Genomic DNA, 27,500 nt, shown 5'->3' on the forward strand with positions numbered 1-27,500 from the left:
TCCATCTACCCATCCATCCATCCATCTACCCACATTGGATCATTCAGAGATCTTCACTGAACTTCTGGAGAGAGTTTGCTGCACTGAAAGTAAAGGGGCTGAATAATTTTGCACACCCAATTTTTCAGTTTTTGATTTGTTAAAAAAGTTTGAAATATCCAATAAATGTCGTTCCACTTCATGATTGTGTCCCACTTGTTGTTGATTCTTCACAAAAAAATACAGTTTTATATCTTTATGTTCGAAGCCTGAAATGTGGCAAAAGGTCGCAGAGTTCAAGGGGGCCGAATACTTTCGCAAGGCACTGTACATACTCCCACAGAGTAAGGTGGGGGTTGTTGTGGTTTACCTGAGGGCTCCCCAGGGCCTCTAGCTGCTCCAGCAGGTTGTCCTTGGCCAATGAGACGTCTCCCTCCAGCTTCTCATACTCCCTCCACGACCGCTCCAACTCCTGGGGTAGGGAAAGAGAGTTCACTAACTCTCCTCTCTGGTAAGATTTCAGTGTGTTTGTATCTGCGTGTAGAGTGGATATATGTATTAACTCACAGTGTTGACTCGTGACAGTTCTCTACAGGTGCTGAGCAGGCCACTTTGCAGCACGTCTCTCTGCTGGATAACACTGTGTACGGCTGCTGGGTTATCAGCACTCATCTCTATCTCCTGACTGGCCGACAGCAGGGCTGTCTCCAGGGTGTGCTGTAGACGGGACCACCGTTACATATTGGAAAAGTTCACTTCAGGCACTGGAACACAGTGTCATTATAAACATGACATCTTGTATCTCTGGATGACAAGTATCAAGGCAGTGTAATTGTCCATGTCATTTTCCAACACTTATGATAGGTGTCATGACATGTTGACAAAAATCGCCAAGTAGCGAAAGCTACATATTGGGCCCACTTGTTGAATGCAGTACGTGGTGAATCGATAGTGCCAGACAGACAACAACATGGTGCACTGTAGACAGATCCTTTACCTTCTCTCTGTGTAGCTGCTGGAGCTTGTCCTCACGTATCCTCACAACCTTGTCCTGTTCACACAACCTGCTCAGCTTGGCCTAAGGAGAAACATCATTATGGGTCATTAAATCAGATAGCCCAGGTTATCTTTCTAGAGATCAGATAGCACAGGTTATCATTCTAGAGATCAGATAGCACAGGTTATCTTTCTAGAGATCAGATAGCCCAAGTTATCTTTCTAGAGAAAACAACACAGGTTATCTTTCTAGAGATCAGATAGCCCAGGTTATCTTTCTAGAGATCAGATAGCCCAGGTTATCTTTCTAGAGATCAGATAGCCCAGGTTATCTTTCTAGAGATCAGATAGCCCAGGTTATCTTTCTAGAGAAAACAACACAGGTTATCTTTCTAGAGATCAGATAGCCCAGGTTATCTTTCTAGAGATCAGATAGCCCAGGTTATCATTCTAGAGAAAACAACACAGGTTATCTTTCTAGAGACAACGACCCAGGGGGAAGGTAAGAACACAGTGAACTATATAAAACTCCAGGTACCAGGTCTGTAGTAGTACAGCAGAACAGCAGTAGTATGGCGGATCAGGACGTGTTGAACTTACATCGATGTCAACCTCCTCGGGGCTGCACATGTAGGCGTGTTCCCTGTGGTCCTCTGGGCTCATCTGTAGGAAGGACAGTTGTTAGACGGACATATAGACACAAACAGACACATAGCCTATAGGTAGAATCAGATCTAATGCAGCTTCATGACAATGCTCTGTGACTGTCCTGTATGGACTACTGCACCTGTAGTGCTTGTATTACTAACAAACATATAAAACACATGTAAAGAGTTGGTCTCATGTTTAATGAGCTGGGACATTTTTTTTTTTTTTTTTTTTTTAGAGAAATGTTCCATAGACACAAAAAAAAAAAACCTTTCTTCCAAATTTTGTGCACAAATTTGTTTACACCCCTGTTACTGAGCATTTCTCCCTCGCCAAGATAATCCATCCACCTGGCATATCAAGAAGTTGATTAAACAGCATAAGCATTACACAGGTGCACCTTGTGCTCGGGACAATAAAAGGCCACTTTAAAATGTGCAGTTTTGTTACAACACTATGCCATAGATGTCTCAAGTTTTGAAGGAGTGTGCAATTGGTATGCCGACTGTAGGAATTTTCACCAGAGCTGTTGCCAGATCATTTCATGTTAGTTTCTCTACCATAAGTCGCATCCAACGGCGTTTTAGATCATTTGTCAGTACGTCCAACCGGCCTCACAACCGCAGACCACATGTAATCACACCAGCCCAGGACCCCCACATCCAGCTTCTGTCAATTCTAGAGACAATTGACTGATTTCTTTATATTAACTGAACTGCCTAGTTAAATAAAACAAAGTCTTTGAAATTGTTGCATGTTGCATTTATATTTTTTGTTCAGCATAAGTGTACATTATTGTATTTCAACTAGTATTTTATGTCTGCCAGCAATAATAGCACCTTGTGGATAAATAAAGTTTATAAAATTGAACGGGTGCCAATGGTTTGTCATTGGAACGTAGAAGTATTTAAAAACATTCAATTCTTATTAACGATAAAAGTGACTCCAAAATGACACAATACATTATTTAACATTCATTTCTATTGGGATCAAAATAATCTGAAACACAACCAAAACAAACAACTAATGCATCCAACAGGTTTGTAGAGTCACACGTTTTATGTAGTCATTGTGTTCTAGGAATAAGGAACCAATTAGTAAACTTTGGACTACTTTATTCATACAAATATTTAGGGGTGTCAATCAAAAAAATGTTAGTAGAAAATATCTTTCTCTGAGCTAATGTATTAGTATAAAGCTAATAAAGCTAATGTATTAGTATAAAGCTAATAAAGCTAATGTATTAGTATAAAGCTAATAAAGCTAAAGTATTAGTATAAAGCTAATGTATCAGTATAAAGATAATGTATTAGTATAAAGCTAATGTATTAGTATAAAGCTAATAAAGCTAATGTATTAGTATAAAGCTAATAAAGCTAAAGTATTAGTATAAAGCTAATGTATCAGTATAAAGATAATGTATTAGTATAAAGCTAATGTATTAGTATAAAGCTAATAAAGCTAATGTATTAGTATAAAGCTAATAAAGGTAATGTATTAGTATAAAGCTAATAAAGCCAATGTATAAGTATAAAGCTAATAAAGCTAATGTATTAGTATAAAGCTAATAAAGCTAATGTATTAGTATAAAGCTAATGTATCAGTATAAAGATAATGTATTAGTATAAAGCTAATAAAGCCAATGTATTAGTATAAAGCTAATAAAGCTAATGTATTAGTATAAAGCTAATAAAGCTAATGTATTAGTATAAAGCTAATAAAGCTAAAGTATTAGTATAAAGCTAATGTATCAGTATAAAGATAATGTATTAGTATAAAGCTAATAAAGCCAATGTATTAGTATAAAGCTAATAAAGCTAATGTATTAGTATAAAGCTAATAAAGCTAATGTATTAGTATAAAGCTAATAAAGCCAATGTATTAGTATAAAGCTAATAAAGCTAATGTATTAGTATAAAGCTAATAAAGCTAATGTATTAGTATAAAGCTAATGTATCAGTATAAAGATAATGTATTAGTATAAAGCTAATGTATTAGTATAAAGCTAATAAAGCTAATGTATTAGTATAAAGCTAATAAAGCTAATGTATTAGTATAAAGCTAATAAAGCTAATGTATTAGTATAAAGTGGTGTAATTTCCTTTTTTTTCCATCTCCATACAATATAGCTCAGATTTGGAAAAATGTATTTTATACATTCATTACTGCTCATCTTTGTCAATAATTTCAGGACGCCACTGTATGGGATCCAGGCCCCAGTGTTTGTCTAGTATCTGTGATCCAGGCCCCAGTGTTTGTCTAGTATCGGTGGTCCAGGCACCATGTGTTTGTCTAGTATCTGTGGTCCAGGCCCCAGTGTTTGTCTAGTATCTGTGGTCCAGGCCCCAGTGTTTGTCTAGTATCTGTGGTCCAGGCCCCAGTGTTTGTCTAGTATCTGTGGTCCAGGCCCCAGTGTTTGTCTAGTATCTGTGGTCCAGGCCCCAGTGTTTGTCTAGTATCTGTGGTCCAGGCCCCAGTGTTTGTCAAGTATCTGTGGTCCAGGCACCATGTGGTCCAGGCCCCAGTGTTTGTCTAGTATCTGTGGTCCAGGCCCCAGTGTTTGTCTAGTATCTGTGGTCCAGGCACCATGTGGTCCAGGCCCCAGTGTTTGTCAAGTATCTGTGGTCCAGGCCCCAGTGTTTGTCAAGTATCTGTGGTCCAGGCCCCAGTGTTTGTCTAGTACCTGTGGTCCAGGCCCCAGTGTTTGGTCTAGTATCTGTGGTCCAGGCCCCAGTGTTTGTCTAGTATCTGTGGTCCAGGCCCCAGTGTTTATCTAGTATCTGTGGTCCAGGCCCCAGTGTTTATCTGGTATCTGTGGTCCAGGCCCCAGTGTTTATCTAGTATCTGTGGTCCAGGCCCCAGTGTTTATCTAGTATCTGTGACCCAGGCCCCAGTGTTTGTCTAGTATCTGAGGTCCAGGCCCCAGTGTTTGTCTAGTATCTGAGGTCCAGGCCCCAGTGTTTGTCTAATGCTGTGGTCCAGGCCCCAGTGTTTATCTAGTATCTGTGTTCCAGGCCCAGTGTTTGTCTAGTATCTGTGGTCCAGGCCCCAGTGTTTGTCTAGTATCTGTGATCCAGGCCCCAGTGTTTGTCTAGTATCTGTGGTCCAGGCCCCAGTGTTTGTCTAGTACCTGTGGTCGAGGCCCCAGTGTTGGTCTAGTATCTGTGGTCCAGGCCCCAGTGTTTGTCTAGTACCTGTGGTCCAGTCCCCAGTGTTTGTCTAGTATCTGTGGTCCAGGCCCAGTGTTTGTCTAGTATCTGAGGTCCAGGCCCCAGTGTTTGTCTAGTATCTGTGGTCCAGGCCCCAGTGTTTGTCTAGTATCTGTGGTCCAGGCCCCAGTGTTTGTCTAGTACCTGTGGTCCAGTCCCCAGTGTTTGTCTAGTACCTGTGGTCCAGTCCCCAGTGTTTATCTAGTATCTGTGGTCCAGGCCCAGTGTTTGTCTAGTATCTGTGGTCCAGGCCCCAGTGTTTGTCTAGTACCTGTGGTCCAGTCCCCAGTGTTTGTCTAGTATCTGTGGTCCAGGCCCAGTGTTTGTCTAGTATCTGAGGTCCAGGCCCCAGTGTTTGTCTAGTATCTGTGGTCCAGGCCCCAGTGTTTGTCTAGTATCTGTGGTCCAGGCCCCAGTGTTTATCTAGTATCTGTGACCCAGGCCCCAGTGTTTGTCTAGTATCTGAGGGCCAGGCCCCAGTGTTTGTCTAGTATCTGTGGTCCAGGCCCCAGTGTTTGTCTAGTATCTGTGGTCCAGGCCCCAGTGTTTATCTAGTATCTGTGACCCAGGCCCCAGTGTTTGTCTAGTATCTGAGGTCCAGGCCCCAGTGTTTGTCTAGTATCTGAGGTCCAGGCCCCAGTGTTTGTCTAAAGCTGTGGTCCAGGCCCCAGTGTTTATCTAGTATCTGTGGTCCAGGCCCAGTGTTTGTCTAGTATCTGTGGTCCAGGCCCAAGTGTTTGTCTAGTATCTGTGATCCAGGCCCCAGTGTTTGTCTAGTATCTGTGGTGTAGGCCCCAGTGTTTGTCTAGTACCTGTGGTCAAGGCCCCAGTGTTGGTCTAGTATCTGTGGTCCAGGCCCCAGTGTTTGTCTAGTACCTGTGGTCCAGTCCCCAGTGTTTGTCTAGTATCTGTGGTCCAGGCCCAGTGTTTGTCTAGTATCTGAGGTCCAGGCCCCAGTGTTTGTCTAGTATCTGTGGTCCAGGCCCCAGTGTTTGTCTAGTATCTGTGGTCCAGGCCCCAGTGTTTGTCTAGTACCTGTGGTCCAGTCCCCAGTGTTTGTCTAGTATCTGTGGTCCAGGCCCAGTGTTTGTCTAGTATCTGAGGTCCAGGCCCCAGTGTTTGTCTAGTATCTGTGGTCCAGGCCCCAGTGTTTGTCTAGTATCTGTGGTCCAGGCCCCAGTGTTTATCTAGTATCTGTGGTCCAGGCCCCAGTGTTTGTCTAGTATCTGTGGTCCAGGCCCCAGTGTTTGTCTAGTATCTGTGGTCCAGTCCCCAGTGTTTGTCTAGTATCTGTGGTCCAGGCCCCAGTGTTTGTCTAGTATCTGTGGTCCAGTCCCCAGTGTTTGTCTAGTATCTGTGGTCCAGGCCCCAGTGTTTGTCTAGTACCTGTGGTCCAGTCCCCAGTGTTTGTCTAGTACCTGTGGTCCAGGCCCCAGTGTTTGTCTAGTACCTGTGGTCCAGTCCCCAGTGTTTGTCTAGTATCTGTGGTCCAGGCCCAGTGTTGTTAAAAACAGGATTGGTTGACTTTTCCCCTTTCCTTTTAGCTCCTAGTAGAGGGAAGAGCCTCATCCTGAGTTTGGACTAAATAACAAGGGCAGTAAGAGGAAAGAGTTTGAGAGGTGTCCTGTCACTCTGCTAATTAGTGTCAATACTACCACATAAACGTCACAACCCATAATGCATTGTACTCAATTGCTTCTACCCCATTATTATTCTAAATCATTTCAACTGCATTGGATTCCATTCCGTACTCCCCCCCAAAATAAAACGTAAGGTCCTTCCTTGCAGAATACATGAGCATATCAGTCAGTCCAGAAGAACATCAATCTGTCTCCCTCTCTCTTCCACACACGCACACACAGTTTTCTGACAGCAAAACAGCACAGAGAAATCACGTGGACCACGTGGTATGTCGGTGACATTCCACGCACGGAGCATGCGAAGCTTTCTGTAATCGCAGGGAGTTTTAGCATGGGAAGGGAGACTCTTGTCTCTCTTGTGGTGGAGATGCAGCCGTCACCGTGGTGATATGCCAACAACGTATGAGGGACAGAGGGAGAGACAGCAGCACTTTTACACCTTCTGAGGTGGTCACAAAAGTGGCGGAGAAGGGATGTCATACCACACGTCGAACCATCATACAATCGGCACACAAAAAAAACCAGCATGAATTCACAGGCCACCTTACACTGTCGAGGGAGCAAGTAAGGTGAGGTCTAAAATGACAAAATGGTATCAGGCCTAGATATCTCAGCTCATGATATCAAAACAGAACCACGATGACTTGGTGATTTCAGATACTTCATTTTTAAAGTGTGAAAATTCTCACTTCCCATACAAAGACTGGTGGAAACAGAGTTGTGCTGTTGGTCTATAACACTGGCAACACAAAGCTGTGTCACACCAATTACAGTCCCCGGTCAACACGATACTGTGTCACACTAACTACAGTCCCCGGGCAACACAATGCTGTGTCACACTAAATATAGTCCCCGGGCAACTCAACACTGTGTCACACCAATTAGCGTCCCCCAGCAGGGACAACACTGGCAACAACACTTTGTTACACCAATTAGAGTCCCCTAGCTAGCCACGTCAGTCAGGACTTAAAGAGGGTAGCAAATCAAAAAAGGAATTTTGCACGAGGGTTCCAGAATTCACAGGACACACTCTCCCCTTTAAGGACCCCTGCTTCAAAAACACAAGACTACAGTACTAACTACAAGTCAGGTTAGAAACGTACTTATTAACAGGCTATAACAACTTCCCAACATCCAAGTCTCTTTGACTTTCTTAGATAGCAGAGAGTAAGGGGATATACATAAACCCAGCGCCACACACACACACACACACACACACACACACACACACACACACACACACACACACACACACACACACACACACACACACACACGACAGTGAGGAGGGGTTAACCGGACAGTGAAACATACAGTACACATCATACAGTGTTACTGTATATAAGCCATGCCTACATTGGTGGTATGACTTTCCAACCAATAGAGGAGACAGTAAAGTAAAAGCTGAATGAATAACATGTTCTACATTAACACAAACACTACAGGAAAGAGATATTGTGTACGCCATGAGGGACTTGCAGGTTGCAAGACGGACCAACAACAACAGAAAAAAACAACTGAAGTGGATGGCGATTAAAGAAAGCAACATTCAGCCGGCAGCGTTGGCTGGCCAAGACCTTACTCTGACGTGGTGCTGGTATAGCTGAGGCCTGGGGGCTGAGTTCTCTATCAAGGTGTGAATCATCACGATTAAAGGCTGATTTTCCTTCACCTGGTAGTTCAGTGTGGAGGAGAGGAGGAGGAGCAATACGGGAAGTGAGATTATAGCAGAGCAACACTCACTGACTGACAAATGATGCAGCTAGTTCTGCTTGTCTCTATATGACAGACCACACACACACACACACACACACACACACACACACACACACACAAAAAGATGACAAAATGAATAGAAACTAATAGATAATAGATTACAAACACACTGTATTCCAAAATGTCACACGCCATGGGAAATCCCCCGGAGACACACACAGGCTAGTTTTCACTGCATACTTTCAAACTTAAAAACATTTAGAAAGTGAACCTACATGAGACGACATCTTGAACGCAGCGAGGAAAAAATCAGAACTTTTAGACAGGCATAAACATCCAGAAAAATACACAGACAAGACAGACAGCAAGGCTGAAAAGTGGCAGATAGATAAGTCCAATAGTAAAAGAGGGCGTTACCCCACCTGGTTGTCGAGATACATGAGGTTTCTTTGGAGATGATGAGACAGAATGTCGTTCTAGCGTCGGTCAGCAGTTCAGAGGAAAGAGAGAAGAGATAGGAATGAGAGAAGAGATAGGAATGAGAGAAGAGATAGGTACGAGAGAAGAGATAGGAACGAGAGAAGAGATAGGAATGAGAGAAGAGATAGGTACGAGAGAAGAGATAGGTACGAGAGAAGAGAAAGGAATGAGAAAAGAGAAAGGAATGAGAGAAGAGATAGGAATGAGAGAAGAGATAGGAATGAGAGTTTGTGCTGTTGAGCTGGCAACACAAAGCTGTGTCACACCAATTACAGAAGAGATAGGAATGAGAGAAGAGATAGGAATGAGAGAAGAGATAGGAATGAGAGAAGAGAAAGGAATGAGAGAAGAGATAGGAATGAGAGAAGAGATAGGAATGAGAGAAGAGATAGGTACGAGAGAAGAGAAAGGAATGAGAGAAGAGAAAGGAATGAGAGAAGAGATAGGAATGAGAGAAGAGAAAGGAATGAGAGAAGAGATAGGTACGAGAGAAGAGAAAGGAATGAGAGAAGAGAAAGGAATGAGAGAAGAGATAGGAATGAGAGAAGAGATAGGAATGAGAGAAGAGAAAGGAATGAGAGAAGAGAAAGGAATGAGAGAAGAGAAAGGAATGAGAGAAGAGATAGGAATGAGAGAAGAGAAAGGAATGAGAGAAGAGAAAGGAATGAGAGAAGAGATAGGAATGAGAGAAGAGATAGGAATGAGAGAAGAGATAGGAATGAGAGAAGAGATAGGAATGAGAGAAGAGATAGGAATGAGAGAAGAGAAGAGAATAAGAGAAGAGAAAGGAATGAGAGAAGAGAAAGGAATGAGAGAAGAGAAAGGAATGAGAGAAGAGATAGGAATGAGAGAAGAGATAGGAATGAGAGAAGAGATAGGAATGAGTTGAGAAAGACATAGGAATGAAAAGAGATTGAGAGAAGAGAAAGGAATTGAGAGAAGAGATAGGAATGAGAGAAGAGATAGGAATGAGAGAAGAGATACAATGAGAGAAGAGATACATGAGAGAAGAGAAAGGAATGAAAAGACAAAGGAACATGAGAGAAGAGAAAGGAATGAGAAAGAGAAAGGAATGAGAGAAGAGAAAGGAATGAGAGAAGAGATAGGAATGATCTGAGAGAAGAGAAAGGTCAGAGAAGAGAAAGGAATGAGAGAAGAGATAGGAATGAGAGAAGAGAAAGGAATGAGAGAAGAGATAGGTAAGTCGAGAGAAAAAGAGATAGGAATGAGAAAAGAGATAGGTACAGAGAAGAGATAGGAATGAGAGAAGAGATAGGAATGAGAGAAGAGATAGGTACGAGAGAAGAGATAGGTACGAGAGAAGAGATAGGTACGAGAGAAGAGATAGGAATGAGAGAAGAGAAAGGAATGAGAGAAGAGATAGGAATGAGAGAAGAGATAGGAATGAGAGAAGAGATAGGAATGAGAGAAGAGATAGGAATGAGAGAAGAGATAGGAATGAGAGAAGAGAAAGGAATGAGAGAAGAGAAAGGAATGAGAGAAGAGAAAGGAATGAGAGAAGAGAAAGGAATGAGAGAAGAGAAAGGAATGAGAGAAGAGATAGGAATGAGAGAAGAGATAGGAATGAGAGAAGAGAAAGGAATGAGAGAAGAGATAGGAATGAGAGAAGAGATAGGAATGAGAGAAGGGAAAGGAATGAGAGAAGAGGATTTTGATTTGATTAGGATCCCCATTCGCAGACGCCAATGGCGACAGCTAGTCTTACTGGGTTCCAACACATAATGAAAAAGACATTACAGACTTTACAATTTACATCCAGTACATGTAAAAACATGAACATGTAGTGTGTGTGTGTATCTATCAGTACCACATACATGTCAGTACATACACACAACAAGTAGGTCACATTAGATAGAAGAGGAGAGGAGAGGAGAGGAAAGAGAGAAGAGGAAACAGAAGAGTAGAGAGAGAGAGAAGAGGAGAGAGAAGAGGAGAGAGAGGACAGAGAAGATGAGAGGAAAGAGAGAAGAGGAGAGAGAGGAGAGAAGAGGAGAGGAGAGAAGAGGAGAGAAGAGGAGAGAGAAGGAGAGAAGAGGAGAAGAGAGAAGAGAGAGAGAAGAGAGAAGAGGAGAGAGAGAAGAGGAGAAGAGAGAGAGAGAGAAGAGAGAGAGAAGAGGAGAGAGAGGAGAGAGAAGATGAGAGAGAAGAGGAGAGAAGAGGAGAAGAGAAGAGAGAGAGAGAGAGAAGAGGAGAGAGAAGAGGAGAGAGAGGAGAGAGAAGATGAGAGGAAAGAGAGAAGAGGAGAGAGAGGAGAGAAGAGGAGAGAGAGGAGAGAAGAGGAGAGGAGAGGAGAGAGAGAAGGAGGGAGAGAATAGGAGAGGAAAGAGAGAAGAGGAGAGAGAGAGAGAACAGAAGTGAAAACAGAGAACAGGAGAGAGAGAAGAGGAGAGGATAGAGAGAAGACGAGAGAAGACGAGAGGAAAGAGAAGAGGAGAGGAGAGAGAGGAGAGAAGAGGAGGAGAGGAGAGAGAGGAGAGGAAAGAGAGAAGAGGAGAGAGAGAGAGAACAGAAGTGAAAACAGAGAACAGGAGAGAGAGAAGAGGAGAGGATAGAAGAGAAGAGGAGAGAGAGGAGAGAAGAGGAGAGGAGAGGAGAGAGAGGAGAGGATAGAAGAGGAGAGAGAAGAGAGAGAAGAGGAGAGAGAGAGAGAAGATGAGAGGAAAGAGAGAAGAGGATAGAAGAGGAGAGAGAGAGAGAACAGAAGTGAAAACAGAGAACAGGAGAGAGAGAAGAGGAGAGGATAGAAGAGAAGAGAGAGGAAAGAGAAGAGGAGAGGAGAAGAGAGAAGAGGAGAGGAGAGAGAGAGAGGAAAGAGAGAAAGAGGAAAGAGAAAGAGAGAGAGAGAACAGAAGTGAAAACAGAGAACAGGAGAGAGAGAAGAGGAGAGGATAGAAGAGAAGAGGAGAGAGAAGAGGAGAGGAGAGGAGAGAGAGGAGAGGATAGAAGAGGAGAGAGAAGAGAGAGAAGAGGAGAGAGAGAGAGAAGACGAGAGGAAAGAGAGAAGAGGATAGAAGAGGAGAGAGAGAAGCGAGAGAGAAAAGGAGAGGAAAGAGAGAAGGAGGGAGAGAATAGGAGAGGAAAGAGAGAAGAGGAGCGAGAGAGAGAACAGAAGTGAAAACAGAGAACAGGAGAGAGAGAAGAGGAGGCATAGAAGAGAAGAAGACAGAAGCAGAAAGAAAGACAGGCAGAAACAGAGACAGAAAGAGACATGCAAAAAGAGACAGGCAGAGAGAGGCAGAGAGGAAGACAGGCAGAGGAAGACAGGCAGAAAGAGAAAGACAGGCAGAAAGAGAAAGACAGGCAGACATCGAGACAGGCAGAGAGGGAGACAGGCAGACAGCGAGACAGGCAGACAGCGAGACAGGCAGAGAGCGAGACAGGCAGAGAGCGAGACAGGCAGAGAGTGAGACAGGCAGAGAGGGAGACTGGCAGAGAGGGAGACAGGCAGAGAGCGAGACAGGCAGAGAGCGAGACAGGCAGAGAGGGTGACTGGCAGAGAGCGAGACAGGCAAAGAGCGAGACAGGCAGAGAGCGAGACAGGCAGAGAGCGAGACAGGCAGAGAGGGAAACCGGCAGAGAGGGAGACCGGCAGAGAGGGAGACCGGCAGAGAGCGAGACAGGCAGAGAGCGAGACAGGCAGAGAGCGAGACAGGCAGAGAGGTAGACTGGCAGAGAGGGAGACAGGCAGAGAGCGAGACAGGCAGAGAGCGAGACAGGCAGAGAGCGAGACAGGCAGAGAGGGAAACCGGCAGAGAGGGAGACCGGCAGAGAGGGCTGGCAGAGAAGGAGACTGGCAGAGAGAAAGACAGGTAGACAGCGAGGCAGGCAGACAGCGAGACAGTCAGGACAAGACAATGTAAGGTAAATATGTAAATTATAGATAGATGGATACAAGGACAAACTGTTGGAGATGAGAAGCGGAATGGGCGTAGATCAGAGCCTTGCACGGGCATGAACTTTACACCCGAGCCCAACCCAGGCCCACAACGCTTAGGCCCTACCCTACCCAGGCCCACAACGCTTAGGCCCTACCCTACCCAGGCCCACAGCGCTTAGGCCCTACCCTACCCAGGCCCAAAAGCTTCTGTCAAATTTAAGGCCCGGCCCTGCCCAGCCTGAAACCAGAAATAACTTTCTCCCTTAGTAAATCCATTGTAAATCCTCTGTCTGTCACTGTCTCCCGGTGCCTAGCTCACTCTGCATGCGCTCTGCTCATGGCAGCTCTGAATCTGTGAGAAACCATAGCAACGGCTTCGCTTGGGCTGCTCCGCTCAATGAAGAGACAGGAGAGCAGTTAGCTACTTTTCATCACCCTAAACAAAGACAACTTAACATTATTATATTCTTTGAAATAATCTCTCCTGCGTTATAACTTTAGGTTGACGCACTTCTGACACCATGTTATGATCTAAGTCAGATGTGACTGTACTGCAGCAGCAGAGCCCGAGCAAATGGCTCAGCTTCAAAATGTTACCCTAGTTAATAGTTAGTTAATAATTATTGAGACAACAGACCCTACCGTACCCTAGTTATTGATGAGACAACAGACCCTACCGTACCCTAGTTATTGATGAGACAACAGACCCTACCCGGTCCTAGTTATCGATCAGACAATAGGCCCTACCGTACCCTAGTTATTGATGAGACAACAGACCCTACCCGGTCCTAGTTATCGATCAGACAATAGGCCCTACCGTACCCTAGTTATCGATGAGACAACAGGCCCTACCGTACCCTAGTTATCAATGAGACAACAGGCCCTACCCGGTCCTAATTATCGATGAGACAACAGACTCTACCCGGTCCTAGTTATCGATCAGACAATAGGCCCTACCGTACCCTAGTTATTGATGAGACAACAGGCCCTACCGTACCCTAGTTATCAATGAGACAACAGGCCCTACCCGGTCCTAGTTATCGATGAGACAACAGAACCTACCCGGTCCTAGTTATCGATCAGACAATAGGCCCTACCGTACCCTAGTTATTGATGAGACAACAGGCCCTACCGTACCCTAGTTATCAATGAGACAACAGGCCCTACCCGGTCCTAATTATCGATGAGACAACAGACTCTACCCGGTCCTAGTTATCGATGAGACAACAGGCCCTACCCGGTCCTAGTTATCGATGAGACAACAGGCCCTACCCGGTCCTAGCTATCGATGAGACAACAGGCCGTACCCGGTCCTAGTTATCGATGAGACAACAGAACCTACCCGGTCCTAGTTATCAATGAGACAACAGGCCCTACCCGGTCCTAGCTATCGATGAGACAACAGGCCGTACCCGGTCCTAGTTATCGATGAGACAACAGGCCCTACCCGGTCCTAGCTATCGATGAGACAACAGGCCGTACCCGGTCCTAGTTATCGATGAGACAACAGGCCCTACCCGGTCCTAGTTATCGATGAGACAACAGGCCCTAGTTATCGATGAGACAACAGGCCCTACCCGGTTCTAGTTATCGATGAGACAACAGACCCTACCGTACCCTAGTGATTGATGAGACAACAGACCCTACCGTACCCTAGTTATTGATGAGACAACAGACCCTACCGTACCCTAGTTATTGATGAGACAACAGACCCTACCGTACCTAGTTATTGATGAGACAACAGACCCTACCGTACCCTAGTTATTGATGAGACAACAGACCCTACCCGGTCCTAGTTATCGATCAGACAATAGGCCCTACCGTACCCTAGTTATCGATGAGACAACAGGCCCTACCGTACCCTAGTTATCAATGAGACAACAGGCCCTACCCGGTCCTAATTATCGATGAGACAACAGACTCTACCCGGTCCTAGTTATCGATCAGACAATAGGCCCTACCGTACCCTAGTTATTGATGAGACAACAGGCCCTACCGTACCCTAGTTATCAATGAGACAACAGGCCCTACCCGGTCCTAGTTATCGATGAGACAACAGAACCTACCCGGTCCTAGTTATCGATCAGACAATAGGCCCTACCGTACCCTAGTTATTGATGAGACAACAGGCCCTACCGTACCCTAGTTATCAATGAGACAACAGGCCCTACCCGGTCCTAATTATCGATGAGACAACAGACTCTACCCGGTCCTAGTTATCGATGAGACAACAGGCCCTACCCGGTCCTAGTTATCGATGAGACAACAGGCCCTACCCGGTCCTAGCTATCGATGAGACAACAGGCCGTACCCGGTCCTAGTTATCGATGAGACAACAGAACCTACCCGGTCCTAGTTATCAATGAGACAACAGGCCCTACCCGGTCCTAGCTATCGATGAGACAACAGGCCGTACCCGGTCCTAGTTATCGATGAGACAACAGGCCCTACCCGGTCCTAGCTATCGATGAGACAACAGGCCGTACCCGGTCCTAGTTATCGATGAGACAACAGGCCCTACCCGGTCCTAGTTATCGATGAGACAACAGGCCCTAGTTATCGATGAGACAACAGGCCCTACCCGGTTCTAGTTATCGATGAGACAACAGGCCCTACCGTACCCTAGTGATTGATGAGACAACAGACCCTACCGTACCCTAGTTATTGATGAGACAACAGACCCTACCGTACCCTAGTTATTGATGAGACAACAGACCCTACCGTACCCTAGTTATTGATGAGACAACAGACCCTACCGTACCCTAGTTATTGATGAGACAACAGACTCTACCGTCCTAGTTATTGATGAGACAACAGACCCTACCGTACCCTAGTTATTGATGAGACAACAGACCCTACCGTACCCTAGTTATTGATGAGACAACAGACTCTACCGTACCCTAGTTATTGATGAGACAACAGACTCTACCGTACCCTAGTTATTGATGAGACAACAGACCCTACCGTACCCTAGTTATTGATGAGACAACAGACCCTACCATACCCTAGTTATTGATGAGACAACAGACCCTAACGTACCCTAGTTATTGATGAGACAACAGACCCTACACGGTCCTAGTTATAGATCAGACAATAGGCCCTACCGTACCCTAGTTATCAATGAGACAACAGGCCGTACCCGGTCCTAATTATCGATGAGACAACAGACCCTACCCGGTCCTAGTTATCGATGAGACAACAGGCCCTACCCGGTCCTAGTTATTGATGAGACAACAGGCCCTACCCGGTCCTAGTTATTGATGAGACAACAGACCCTACCCGGTCCTAGTTATCGATCAGACAATAGGCCCTACCGTACCCTAGTTATCAATGAGACAACAGGCCCTACCCGGTCCTAGTTATCGATGAGACAACAGACCCTACCCGGTCCTAGTTATCGATCAGACAATAGGCCCTACCGTACCCTAGTTATCAATGAGACAACAGGCCCTACCCGGTCCTAGTTATCGATGAGACAACAGGCCGTACCCGGTCCTAGTTATTGATGAGACAACAGGCCCTACCCGGTCCTAGTTATCGATGAGACAACAGGCCCTACCCGGTCCTAGTTATCGATGAGACAACAGACCCTACCCGGTCCTAACCCGGTCCTAGCCCGGTCCTAACCCAGTCCTAACCCGGTCCTAACCCGGTCCTAGCCCGGTCCTAACCCAGTCCTAACCCAGTCCTAACCCAGTCCTAACCCAGTCCTAACCCGGCTCGGGTAGCAGAACTGTAGTGTAGATGGAGGACTGTGTGATTTCTATGAGGACTATGAATATGTCATCAAACAATGAGTTTTAACATTATTCATGTAGCAGTGTTACTATTAAAGCCTTCAACACTTACAAACCATTTCCCATTCCAAGTGTGGGTGCCCTACATCACTCAAATCCTTGTCTGACATCTACAATGACCCAGCCAGTAAAGCCTGCTTAGCTTAGCTGTCCCACACATTAAGATCACCAAGTAGTTGGAGTTTCTCATTTTCCCCGGGGGCAACATCTGTTCAGTTTCTTTTTAGGAAGTCAGCTAGTACACCCACTGTGTGTCTCTGTCCTACTACAATAAACAACAAAGTCATCACTGAATATGTCGACAACAATGATTCAAGGGTTAACAGTTTAAACATAGAAATGCCCCCAAAAAAAATGGTGAATGAATGAAGTGGATGGAGGAGAGTTGAAGACGGCGGCATGGCACACGACTAGAAGACAAGACACAGCAGCAACCTCAGTGGCCCTGACCTTTGGGTTGTGGCCACCATCGAGGTTTAGTTGCATAAGCTGTGCTACAGTGTGCTCCCGGACGCTGTTTAGGTCGGCCTGCTGCCGACGAAGCTTTATCAGCAGCAAGGTCAGCTCCTCAGGCTGCAGGGAGAAGGAAGGGCAGAGGGACAACCAGAGAGGAGGACAACTCAGAGGTACAGGACACACAGCAGGGCAGAGGGACAACCAGAGAGGAGGACAACTCAGAGGTACAGGACACACAGCAGGGCAGAGGGACAACCAGAGAGGAGGACAACTCAGAGGTACAGGACACACAGCAGGGCAGAGGGACAACCAGAGAGGAGGACAACTCAGAGGTACAGGACACACAGCAGGGCAGAGGGACAACCAGAGAGGAGGACAACTCAGAGGTACAGGACACACAGCAGGGCAGAGGGACAACCAGAGAGGAGGACAACTCAGAGGTACAGGACACACAGCAAGGCAGGACCAGGGCAAGATGACAGGTAAAGGGGGCAGGGGGGGCAACAAGGAGCAGAGGAGAGGAAGGATAGGTCAGGGGTCAGGAGAGCATGGAACAAAGGGACACAGCGGAAGAGAGGAAGGGGGTATAGAGAAGGCAGAGGGAGAAAAGAACTGGTCAGAGAAACATGACAGACACACAGCAGGGAGGAGAGGAGGACAGACAGGAGGACAGACAGGAGACAGGTTAGGACCACAGTATAGGAGGGAGACAGTAGGAGGACAGGTTAGGACCACAGTATAGACAGGAGGACAGACAGGAGGACAGGTTAGGACCACAGTATAGACAGGAGGACAGACAGGAGGACAGGTTAGGACCACAGTATAGGAGGGAGGACAGACAGGAGGACAGGTTAGGACCACAGTATAGACAGGAGGACAGACAGGAGGACAGGTTAGGACCACAGTATAGCCAGGAGACAGTAGGAGGACAGACGGGAGGACAGACAGGTTAGGACCACAGTATAGGTAGGAGACAGTAGGAGGACAGACAGGAGGATGGACAGGAGGACAGACAGGAGGACAGGTTAGGACCACAGTACAGACAGGAGACAGGAGGACAGTTTAAGACCACAGTACAGACAGGAGACAGGAGGAGGACAGTTTAAGACCACAGTACAGACAGGAGACAGTAGGAGGACAGGTTAGGACCACAGTACAGACAGGAGACAGGAGGACAGGTTAGGACCACAGTACAGACAGGAGACAGGAGGACAGGTTAGGACCACAGTACAGACAGGAGACAGGAGGACAGGTTAGGACCACAGTACAGACAGGAGACAGGAGGACAGGTACAAACAGGAGACAGGAGGACAGGTTAGGACCACAGTACAGACAGGAGACAGGAGGACAGGTTAGGACCACAGTACAGACAGGAGACAGGAGGACACTGCACACCAGCAGAGTAGGTGTACAGTACTGGATCCCTGTGAGCTGAGTGGAAGGTCCCTGTAACACATCCACCGTGTCCACTAAGTCACCATGTACCCAAAATGGCGGGGGTAAAGAAATGACAGACAACCCGGCTATGGCTCAGGGAGCTGGGAACAACAGGGCTGATGTAGCAAGTGTTAAGGGAGTAAACTCACGTTAAACCACACCACTTGGAACACTGATCTGAGTCCTGTCTAAACATGCCTCTACAGCAGTTCTCTTCTTGGAGGAGAAAGACAGGGGAGTGATTACAACAAAAATGTATTGTCTTTGGAATTAGCCCTATTAGACCAGAATGGAAAACTAAACAGTCTTAAACTGGAATTCCAGGGTGGTATTAATAGCCTAGATTTAACAGAAGTGAACCCAGTGTATCGAGGCCAAGGGCAGGGTACAGTAGGCCAGATCAGGGGAAGGAAGGAGGGGAGGGGGAGAGAGGAGAGAGAGAGGTGGGGAGAGGGGGAGAGAGAGAAAGGGGAGGGGGAGAGGGGGAGCACGAACCAGGGTGGGAGAGAGAGGGGGAGGTGGGGAGAGGGGGAGAGAGAGAAAGGGGAGGGGGAGAGGGGGGAGCACGAACCAGGGTGGGAGAGGGGGAGAGAGGGGGAGGGGGGAGAGGGGGGGGGGCACAAACCAGTGTGAGAGAGGGGGAGAGAGAGAAAGGGGAGGGGGGGGGAGAGAGAAGAGGGGGGGGAGAGGGGGCACAAACCAGGGTGGGAGAGAGAGGGGAGAGGAGGGGGAGGGGGAGAAAGAGGGGGAGAGAACCAGGGGGGAGAGAGAGAGGAGGGGGGAGAGGGGAAAAGAGAGAGAGGGGGGAGGAGGGGAGAGGGGGGAGAGAGAGAGGAGGGGAGAGGGGAGAGAGAGAGGGGAGAAGAGGGGGAGAGAGAGAGGGGGGAGAGAGAGAGGAGGGGAGGTGGGGGAGAGAGGGGGAGAGGGGGGAAGCACGAACCAGGGTGGGAGAGAGAGGGGGAGGTGGGGAGAGGGGGAGAGAGAGAGAAAGGGGAGGGGGAGAGGGGGGCACAAACCAGTGTGAGAGAGGGGGAGAGAGAAAAGGGGAGGGGGAGAGAAGAGGGGGAGCACGAACCAGGGTGGGAGAGAGAGGGGGGGAGGTGGGGAGAGGGGGAAAGAGAGAGAGGGTGGGAGGGGGAAAGAGAGCGAGGGGGAGAAAGAGAGAGGGGGGGGGAGAGAGAGAGGAGGGGAGGTGGGGAGAGTGGGAAAGAGAGAGAGAGGGCGGAGAGGGGGAGAGAGAGAGGGGGAGACGGGGAGAGATAGAGGGAGAAGAGGGGGAGAGAGAGAGAGGGGAGAGGGGGAGAGAGAGAGGAGGGGAGAGAGAGGGGGGGAGAGGGGGAGCACAAACCAGGGTGGGAGAGAGGGGGTGGGAGAGGGGGAAAGAGAGAGGGTGGGAGAGAGAGGGGGAGGTGGGGAGAGGGGGAAAGAGAGAGAGAGGGGGAGAGAGAGGGGGAGGTGGGGAGACGGGGAGAGAGAGGGGGAGAAGAGGGGGAGAGAGAGAGGGGAGAGAGAGAGGAGGGGAGGTGGGGAGAGAGGGGGGAGGGGGGGAAAGAGAGAGAGTGGGAGAGAGAGGGGGAGGTGGGGAGAGGGGGAAAGAGAGAGAGGGAGGAGGGGGAGAGGGAGGTGGACTAACCGTTTTTCCTTGCAGAGACTGGGCAGTGATGGTCTGGACAGGGATCCCTGCTGGCATGGACCTCCTCTCAGGCGGGTAGGCATACTGTAGGACACAGAGAGAGATGATCCTGTTGGGAAAGCTGAGGAAGGTGTTTGTCTGCCATATTAAACAAGAGGTTCCTGTACTCCTTTCTAGAGAGTGAGCCGTGGGCCAAAAAAATAGATCATTCTGGAAGCCTCTGGCCCGCAGACCCCACTTTGAGCGGCCCAGAAGTCTTGATTTTGTAATGCTCAACCACTGACAACAAGGCACTACAAAATGTCTTCATGAATGTTGGACTACCTGGTTGAGATGTGGCGTCCTGTGTCTTCTGTCTGTGGTAACATCCCCCCGGTATACAGGGAAGGCCACCTCAGACCTACTGGAGCTGGGGTTGTAGGAGAAGTGGAGGGGCGAGTAGCCCCCGTACATAGACAGGGACCCATGGGAGGGTGAGGGGGGGATGGAGTGGTGACCGTGACCCTGGTGCTCAGACAGGTTGATCATGGTCTTGGGGCTAGGCAGGGTCCCGTAGGGTCTGGGAGTGGACGACATAGGCCTGGTGAGGAGGAGGAAGATGGTTAGACCAGGGTTTAAATACTACCTGAAATATTGTCAAATACTTTAACTATGCATTGAGCTTACCTGTTGCAATCGACCAATAGAAACGTTTAAAAGTACAAACTCTACCCCAATCTACCCCAAAATGCAGTAAAAAAAGGCCAAGTATGCGGCCTCGACACTACCAAGCAGTACAAAGATGGGTTAGTTAGCTAACGCTATAAAACTAAGGAGGTCGATATTATTCGATTTAACATGGCAGAGAATGGATGGATAAAGCAAAACTTCTAAATCAAATCCCACAAATGGTAAAAATAAAATGAAAAAAGAAGATGTACCACTGTCCAAACAGAGTCATACCGTGTGGGGGTATAGGCCTGCCTCTGCTGCCACTCATACAGCTGCCACATAGTGTCATCCCTCATGGAGCGTCTCTTGTCTGCAGAGGATAGCCCCAGGCCCAGCCCCATGGCCTGGTCATACATGGAGGGGGACATGCTGCAGATACTGTCCGGCCGGGCCATGCTGTTCCTGGGTAAGGTACGGTAGCCGGGGTCCCCGTAGTGGGGCATGGCTGGAGGGGCTCGGTGACTGGGCATGTTCCTGGGCAGTGTCTGGTACGACATGATGCTGAATGATGGAGAGAAAGAAAAAGGAGGTTTAAATATGTCATCAAAACAACATAGAAAAACAGGAAATAGAGAATATTGGTTTGGGCTGTAGGTTCATTTCAACGAGCATAGAAGGGCAGGGTAGCCTAGTGGTTAGAGTGGTGGACTAGCAACCGGAGTCTGTCGTTCTGCCCCTGAACAGGCAGTTAACCCACTGTTCCTAGGCCGTCATTGAAAGTAAGAATTTGTTCTTAACTGACTTGCCGAGTTAAATAAAGGTAACATAAATAAATAAAAAAGGATGATGGAAAACGTATCTCTGGAGGGAAACATTATGAAGAGTTACACACTTCCCTTACATGTTCTTCTGCAAACCTCTGTCTCTGTCAAACTCATTATGAACGAGCTTTTAGCAAGAGGCATTGATCGGGGGCGGGGTTAATCTAACAGACTGCCCACATCACAGACAGGCACCAAATGGCAGTGGTGGTTGGGGGAGGGGTTTAATCTAACAGACTGCCCACATCACAGACAGACACCAAATGGCAGTGGTGGTTGGGGGAGGGGTTTAATCTAACAGACTGCCCACATCACAGACAGACACCAAATGGTAGTGGTGGTTGGGGGAGGGGTTTAATCTAACAGACTGCCCACATCACAGACAGGCACCAAATGGCAGTGGTGGTTGGGGGAGGGGTTTAATCTAACAGACTGCCCACATCACAGACAGGCACCAAATGGCAGTGGTGGTTGGGGGAGGGGTTTAATCTAACAGACTGCCCACATCATAGACAGGCACCAAATGGCAGTGGTGGTTGGGGGAGGGGTTTAATCTAACAGACTGCCCACATCACAGACAGGCACCAAATGGCAGTGGTGGTTGGGGGAGGGGTTTAATCTAACAGACTGCCCACATCATAGACAGGCACCAAATGGCAGTGGTGGTTGGGGGAGGGGTTTAATCTAACAGACTGCCCACATCATAGACAGGCACCAAATGGCAGTGGTGGTTGGGGGAGGGGTTTAATCTAACAGACTGCCCACATCACAGACAGGCACCAAATGGCAGTGGTGGTTGGGGAAGGGGTTTAATCTAACAGACTGCCCACATCATAGACAGGCACCAAATGGCAGTGGTGGTTGGGGGAGGGGTTTAATCTAACAGACTGCCCACATCATAGACAGGCACCAAATGGCAGTGGTGGTTGGGGGAGGGGTTTAATCTAACAGACTGCCCACATCATAGACAGGCACCAAATGGCAGTGGTGGTTGGGGGAGGGGTTTAATCTAACAGACTGCCCACATCACAGACAGGCACCAAATGGTAGTGGTGGTTGGGGGAGGGGTTTAATCTAACAGACTGCCCACATCACAGACAGACACCAAATGGCAGTGAAGTTCTTTTCCTGGAGGGTAACACAGTCGGTTATAGACCCATTTTCTAAGCTGAACTTCAGATGATATTTTTAGCTTGACCTCGTGGTGAGAGAGTTCATTAGATGCTGTGACCCATTAGCCTGTTAACGTGAATACTTCGTCAGCTGCCAGAACCCATGTATGAGTGTAACAGATATGATTAAACACGCCACGGTGTGTGAAATGGTTGAATGCGAACCAGGTGTGTCTCTTTGTGCATCTCTCTCTCTCTCTCTCTCTCACACACACTCACATGCTTGACAGAACAGAGAGAGAAGCAACAGCGCTTTAAGCAAAATCTGATTATTCCACCAACAATGCTGTGATTCTGAACAGCTCCACATACGCAGTAGCATCAGAGACAGTGCAGATAGAGTCAGACAGAGAGCAGACTACTAACTTTACTTACAGAATAACAGACTGTAGACAACAACTGAACACAGAGGAAAATGAGACATCATCCAAGACGACATTTGTATAATGCGACTACTATGTTGGAGAGGGGTGTGGTGGAGCAGGGAGGACATTTTATGGCCAATAATGATAAACGTAGTGTTTTTTAGCTGGTTGAAAACAACAAGGGACAAAAAAAACAAAAAAAGAGGAATTCAGTCTGTTTTTTTCTTCAATTTGGTGCCCGATGAACACAACCCTGATGGCTGATGAGCAGTCTGTTAGTCAGTCCGTGTCTCGTTTCTCTGTACTGCCATTGTTTACCTCAGCAGCTCTGTGGTTTTACTGCATCCAGTCATGTCTTCACTGGTTCTGTTGGGAAGCTATGCTTACTGATTTTGGCAACACAATACATAGATGAAATACACGATGAACTCACGATTGCAGATGGGCACTTTCAACTGCTGCAGGGTCTCAGGGTTACAGTAGTTACACCAAGTATGTAGCCTGTGTACACTGTTTGTGACATTAAAAGTGAAGCTATATGAGCAAGAGTTGCCAATGAGGTTTGAGCTTTCTCAACTTTAAATTGCAGTGTTTTGGAAAATTAAAAACTTTCATCAGAAAATGATAGTCTTCTGCTGTTGAAATGTGCTTAAGGCACTCGGTACGGTAGCAGGTTAATGATGAGAGAGAAATAGGACAGGTACAGGAGCAGGTTAATGATGAGAGAGAAATAGGACAGGTACGTAGCAGGTTAATGATGAGAGAGAGAAACAGGACAGGTACAGTAGCAGGTTATTGATGAGAGAGAAACAGGACAGGTACGGTAGCAGGTTAAAGATGAGAGAGAAATAGGACAGGTACGGAAGCAGGTTAATGATGAGAGAGAAATAGGACAGATACAGTAGCAGGTTAATGATGAGAGAGAGAAACAGGACAGGTACAGTAGCAGGTTAATGATGAGAGAGAGAAACAGGACAGGTATGGTAGCAGGTTAATGATGAGAGAGAGAAACAGGACAGGTACAGTAGCAGGTTAATGATGAGAGAGAGAAACAGGACAGGTATGGTAGCAGGTTAATGATGAGAGAAAGAAACAGGACAGGTACAGTAGCAGGTTAATGATGAGAGAGAGAAACAGGACAGGTACAGTAGCAGGTTAATGATGAGAGAGAGAAACAGAACAGGAACGGTAGCAGGTTAATGATGAGAGAAAGAAACAGGACAGGTACAGTAGCAGGTTAATGATGAGAGAAAGAAACAGGACAGGTACAGTAGCAGGTTAATGATGAGAGAAAGAAACAGGACAGGTACAGTAGCAGGTTAATGATGAGAGAAAGAAACAGGACAGGTACAGTAGCAGGTTAATTATGAGAGAGAGAGAAATAGGACAGGTACAGTAGCAGGTTAATGATGAGAGAGAAACAGAACAGGTACAGTAGCAGGTTAATGATGAGAGAAAGAAACAGGACAGGTATGGTAGCAGGTTAATGATGAGAGAAAGAAACAGGACAGGTACAGTAGCAGGTTAATGATGAGAGAGAGAAACAGGACAGGTATGGTAGCAGGTTAATGATGAGAGAAAGAAACAGGACAGGTACAGTAGCAGGTTAACGATGAGAGAGAGAAACAGGACAGGTACAGTAGCAGGTTAATGATGACAAAGAGAAACAGGATCCCGGCTGACTGGCTTTAAACACACACACACACCCCTGCGGACTGTCTATAGATGCTGCGGTGTGATTCATCATTTCTAACAATGGGTCAAGACAAGTTCACTCCCCTCTCTCCCTCTCCTGTCAGAGGATGCAGGCTAACAGAAGAAGAATACATTGTTGATCTAATACAATACACTGACACTGACTCAGAGCAGAATATAATACAAAACATCACTGAACTCAGAGCAGACTCTAATACAATACATCACTGACTCAGAGCAGACTCTAATACAATACATCACTGACTCAGAGCAGACTCTAATACAATACATCACTGACTCAGAGCCGACTCTAATACAATACATCACTGACTCAGAGCAGACTCTAATACAATACATCACTGGACTCAGAGCAGACTCTAATACAATACATCACTGACTCAGAGCAGACTCTAATACAATACATCACTGGACTCAGAGCAGACTCTAATACAATACATCACTGGACTCAGAGCAGACTCTAATACAATACATCACTGACTCAGAGCAGACTCTAATACAATACATCACTGGACTCAGAGCAGACTCTAATACAATACATCACTGACTCAGGGCAGACTCTAATACAATACATCACTGGACTCAGAGCAGACTCTAATACAATACATCACTGACTCAGAGCAGACTCTAATACAATACATCACTGGACTCAGAGCAGACTCTAATACAATACATCACTGGACTCAGAGCAGACTCTAATACAATACATCACTGGAGTGAGAGCAGACTCTAATACAATACATCACTGACTCAGAGCAGACTCTAATACAATACATCACTGGACTCCGAGCAGACTCTAATACAATACATCACTGGACTGTGTATGGGATAAGAAAAGTCTCTAATCTTTCTGTCTCTAATATTTTGTTCCATCTAGGGAAAGAGTCAATATTTCACTATCTGGCAAGTCCAAAACGTAACCCCCCCACCCTCACACATCCACACCCACCTGTGTGTGTCATCATCCTGGTTGCGTACTCTCTGTGTGCGGACCCACTGTTCCAGCTGCTGCATGGAGTTGGTCCTGGTCAGGGTCCTGGGTTCAGGTTCCCCATGGGGGTACTGGGGGGTAGGGGTGGTGGGGGTCATGCTGCCCTGGATAGAGGGGGTCCGATGGGGCTGGGGATTGGTCATCATCTCCCCTGGGCTCTGGTCCCCAGCACCGTTCACCTAAAAAGTGCAACGATGACATTTTTAACTTTCATCAAATGGCAGAATGACTCTTCCGGAATAACTGGTGTTTACAATAGGAGACTACAACTCCAATGTACAATTAACAGAGTCGCCACAGGTAATGATACATATACTGCATATTACCATATGGTATACAGCACCTTCCATTTTGTTATGTTACAGTTTGAATTTAAAATGTATTACAGTTACATTTTGTGTCACAATAGTGGAATTATGTTCATTGACATTTTTACAAATTAATAAAATGTCACGCCCTGACCTTAGATATCTCTGTTTACTATATATTTTGGTTAGGTCAGGGTGTGACTAGGGTGGGTATTCTAGTGTTGTATGTCTAGGGTTGTTGTAGGTTGTTGTATGTCTAGGGGTTATTGTATTTCTATGTTGGCCTGATATGGTACCCAATCAGAGACAGCTGTTTATCGTTGTCTCTGATTGGGTATCATATTTAAGCAGCCCTGTTTCCCACTTTCTGTTGCGGGATCTTGTCTATGTGTTAGTTGCCTGTCAGTACTCGTTTGTATAGCTTCACGGTTCGTTTTTTTGTTAGTTTGTTCAGTGTTTCATCCAGTTAAATATAAGAATGTACGCATACCACGCTGTCAATAAGTATTCAACCCCTTGGTTATGGCAAGCCTAAATAAGTTCAGAAGTTAAAATGTGCTTAACAAGTCACATGATAAGTTGCATGGACTCACTTTGTGTGCAATATTAGTGTTTAACATGACTCACAAAGAAGGGCACCTATTGGTAGATGGGTAAAAATTATTAATTACACTTCAGATGGTGTATCAGTACATCCAGTCACTACAAAGATACAAGCATCCTTCTTAACTCAGTTGCCGAAGAGGAAGGAAACCGCTCAGGGATTTCACCATGAGGCCAATGGTGACTTTAAAACAGGTACATAGTTTAATGGCTGTGATAAGATAAATCTGAGGATGGATCAACAGCATTGTAGTTAGTCCACAATACTATCCTAATTGACACTGAAACGTAGGTAGCCTGTACATAATAAAAATAATCCAAAACATGCATCCTGTTTGGACAAGGCACTAAAGAAAAACTGCAGAACATTTGGCAAAAAAAATAACTTTACGTCAAATCCAACACATCACTGAGTACAACTCTTCATATTTTCAAGCATGGTGGTGACTGCATCATGTTATGGGTATGCTTGTCCTCGGCAAGGACTAAGGAGTTTTTTGGAGATAAAAAGAAACGGAATAGAATTAAGCACAGGCAAAATCCTGGCGAAAAACCTGGTTCAGTCTGCAATCCAACAGACACTGGGAGATAAAATCACCTTTCAGCAGGACAATAACCTAAAACACAAGCCAAATATACACGGGAGGTGCTTACCAATACGACATTGTATGTTCCTGAGTGGCTAGTTACACTTTTGACTTAAAAATCTATGGCAAGACTTGAAAATGGCCGTCTAGCAATGATCAATAACCAACTTGACGGAGCTTGGAGAATTTAAAAAATAATAATTTGCAAATATTGTATAATCCAAGTGTGGAAAGCTCTTAGAGGTTTACCCAGAAATACTCACATCTGTAATCACTGTCAAAGGTGATTCTAACATGTATTGACTAGGGGTGTGAATACTTATGTAAATGAGATACTGTATTTCTGTTTTTCATTTTCAATAAATTAGCAAAAAGTTGTAAAAATATGTTTTCACTATCA

General features: G+C 46.4%; 1 protein-coding gene across 7 annotated transcripts in view; it reads right to left on the reverse strand.

Annotated features, from left to right (window-relative positions):
• Window positions 1-27,500, reverse strand: part of LOC112235816 (pleckstrin homology domain-containing family A member 5) — a 264,064-nt gene that overhangs the window by 34,352 nt on the left and 202,212 nt on the right. For 6 of the 7 annotated variants that reach the window (XM_042301853.1, XM_042301852.1, XM_042301854.1 and 3 more), the window contains 12 exons: window positions 25,561-25,781; window positions 20,832-21,101; window positions 20,214-20,469; window positions 19,890-19,973; window positions 16,814-16,936; window positions 8,611-8,664; window positions 8,464-8,475; window positions 8,055-8,144; window positions 1,576-1,638; window positions 977-1,057; window positions 547-696; window positions 350-451 (listed from right to left, as the gene is read on the reverse strand). In XM_042301853.1, the coding sequence (XP_042157787.1) occupies window positions 350-451; window positions 547-696; window positions 977-1,057; window positions 1,576-1,638; window positions 8,055-8,144; window positions 8,464-8,475; window positions 8,611-8,664; window positions 16,814-16,936; window positions 19,890-19,973; window positions 20,214-20,469; window positions 20,832-21,101; window positions 25,561-25,781 (1,506 nt within the window). The remainder of the gene's footprint in view (window positions 1-349; window positions 452-546; window positions 697-976; window positions 1,058-1,575; window positions 1,639-8,054; window positions 8,145-8,463; window positions 8,476-8,610; window positions 8,665-16,813; window positions 16,937-19,889; window positions 19,974-20,213; window positions 20,470-20,831; window positions 21,102-25,560; window positions 25,782-27,500) is intronic. The other variant, XM_042301855.1, reaches the window with a different exon arrangement.

Source organism: Oncorhynchus tshawytscha, linkage group LG19 (genome assembly GCF_018296145.1).
Source record: "Oncorhynchus tshawytscha isolate Ot180627B linkage group LG19, Otsh_v2.0, whole genome shotgun sequence".
NCBI lineage: Eukaryota > Metazoa > Chordata > Actinopteri > Salmoniformes > Salmonidae > Oncorhynchus > Oncorhynchus tshawytscha.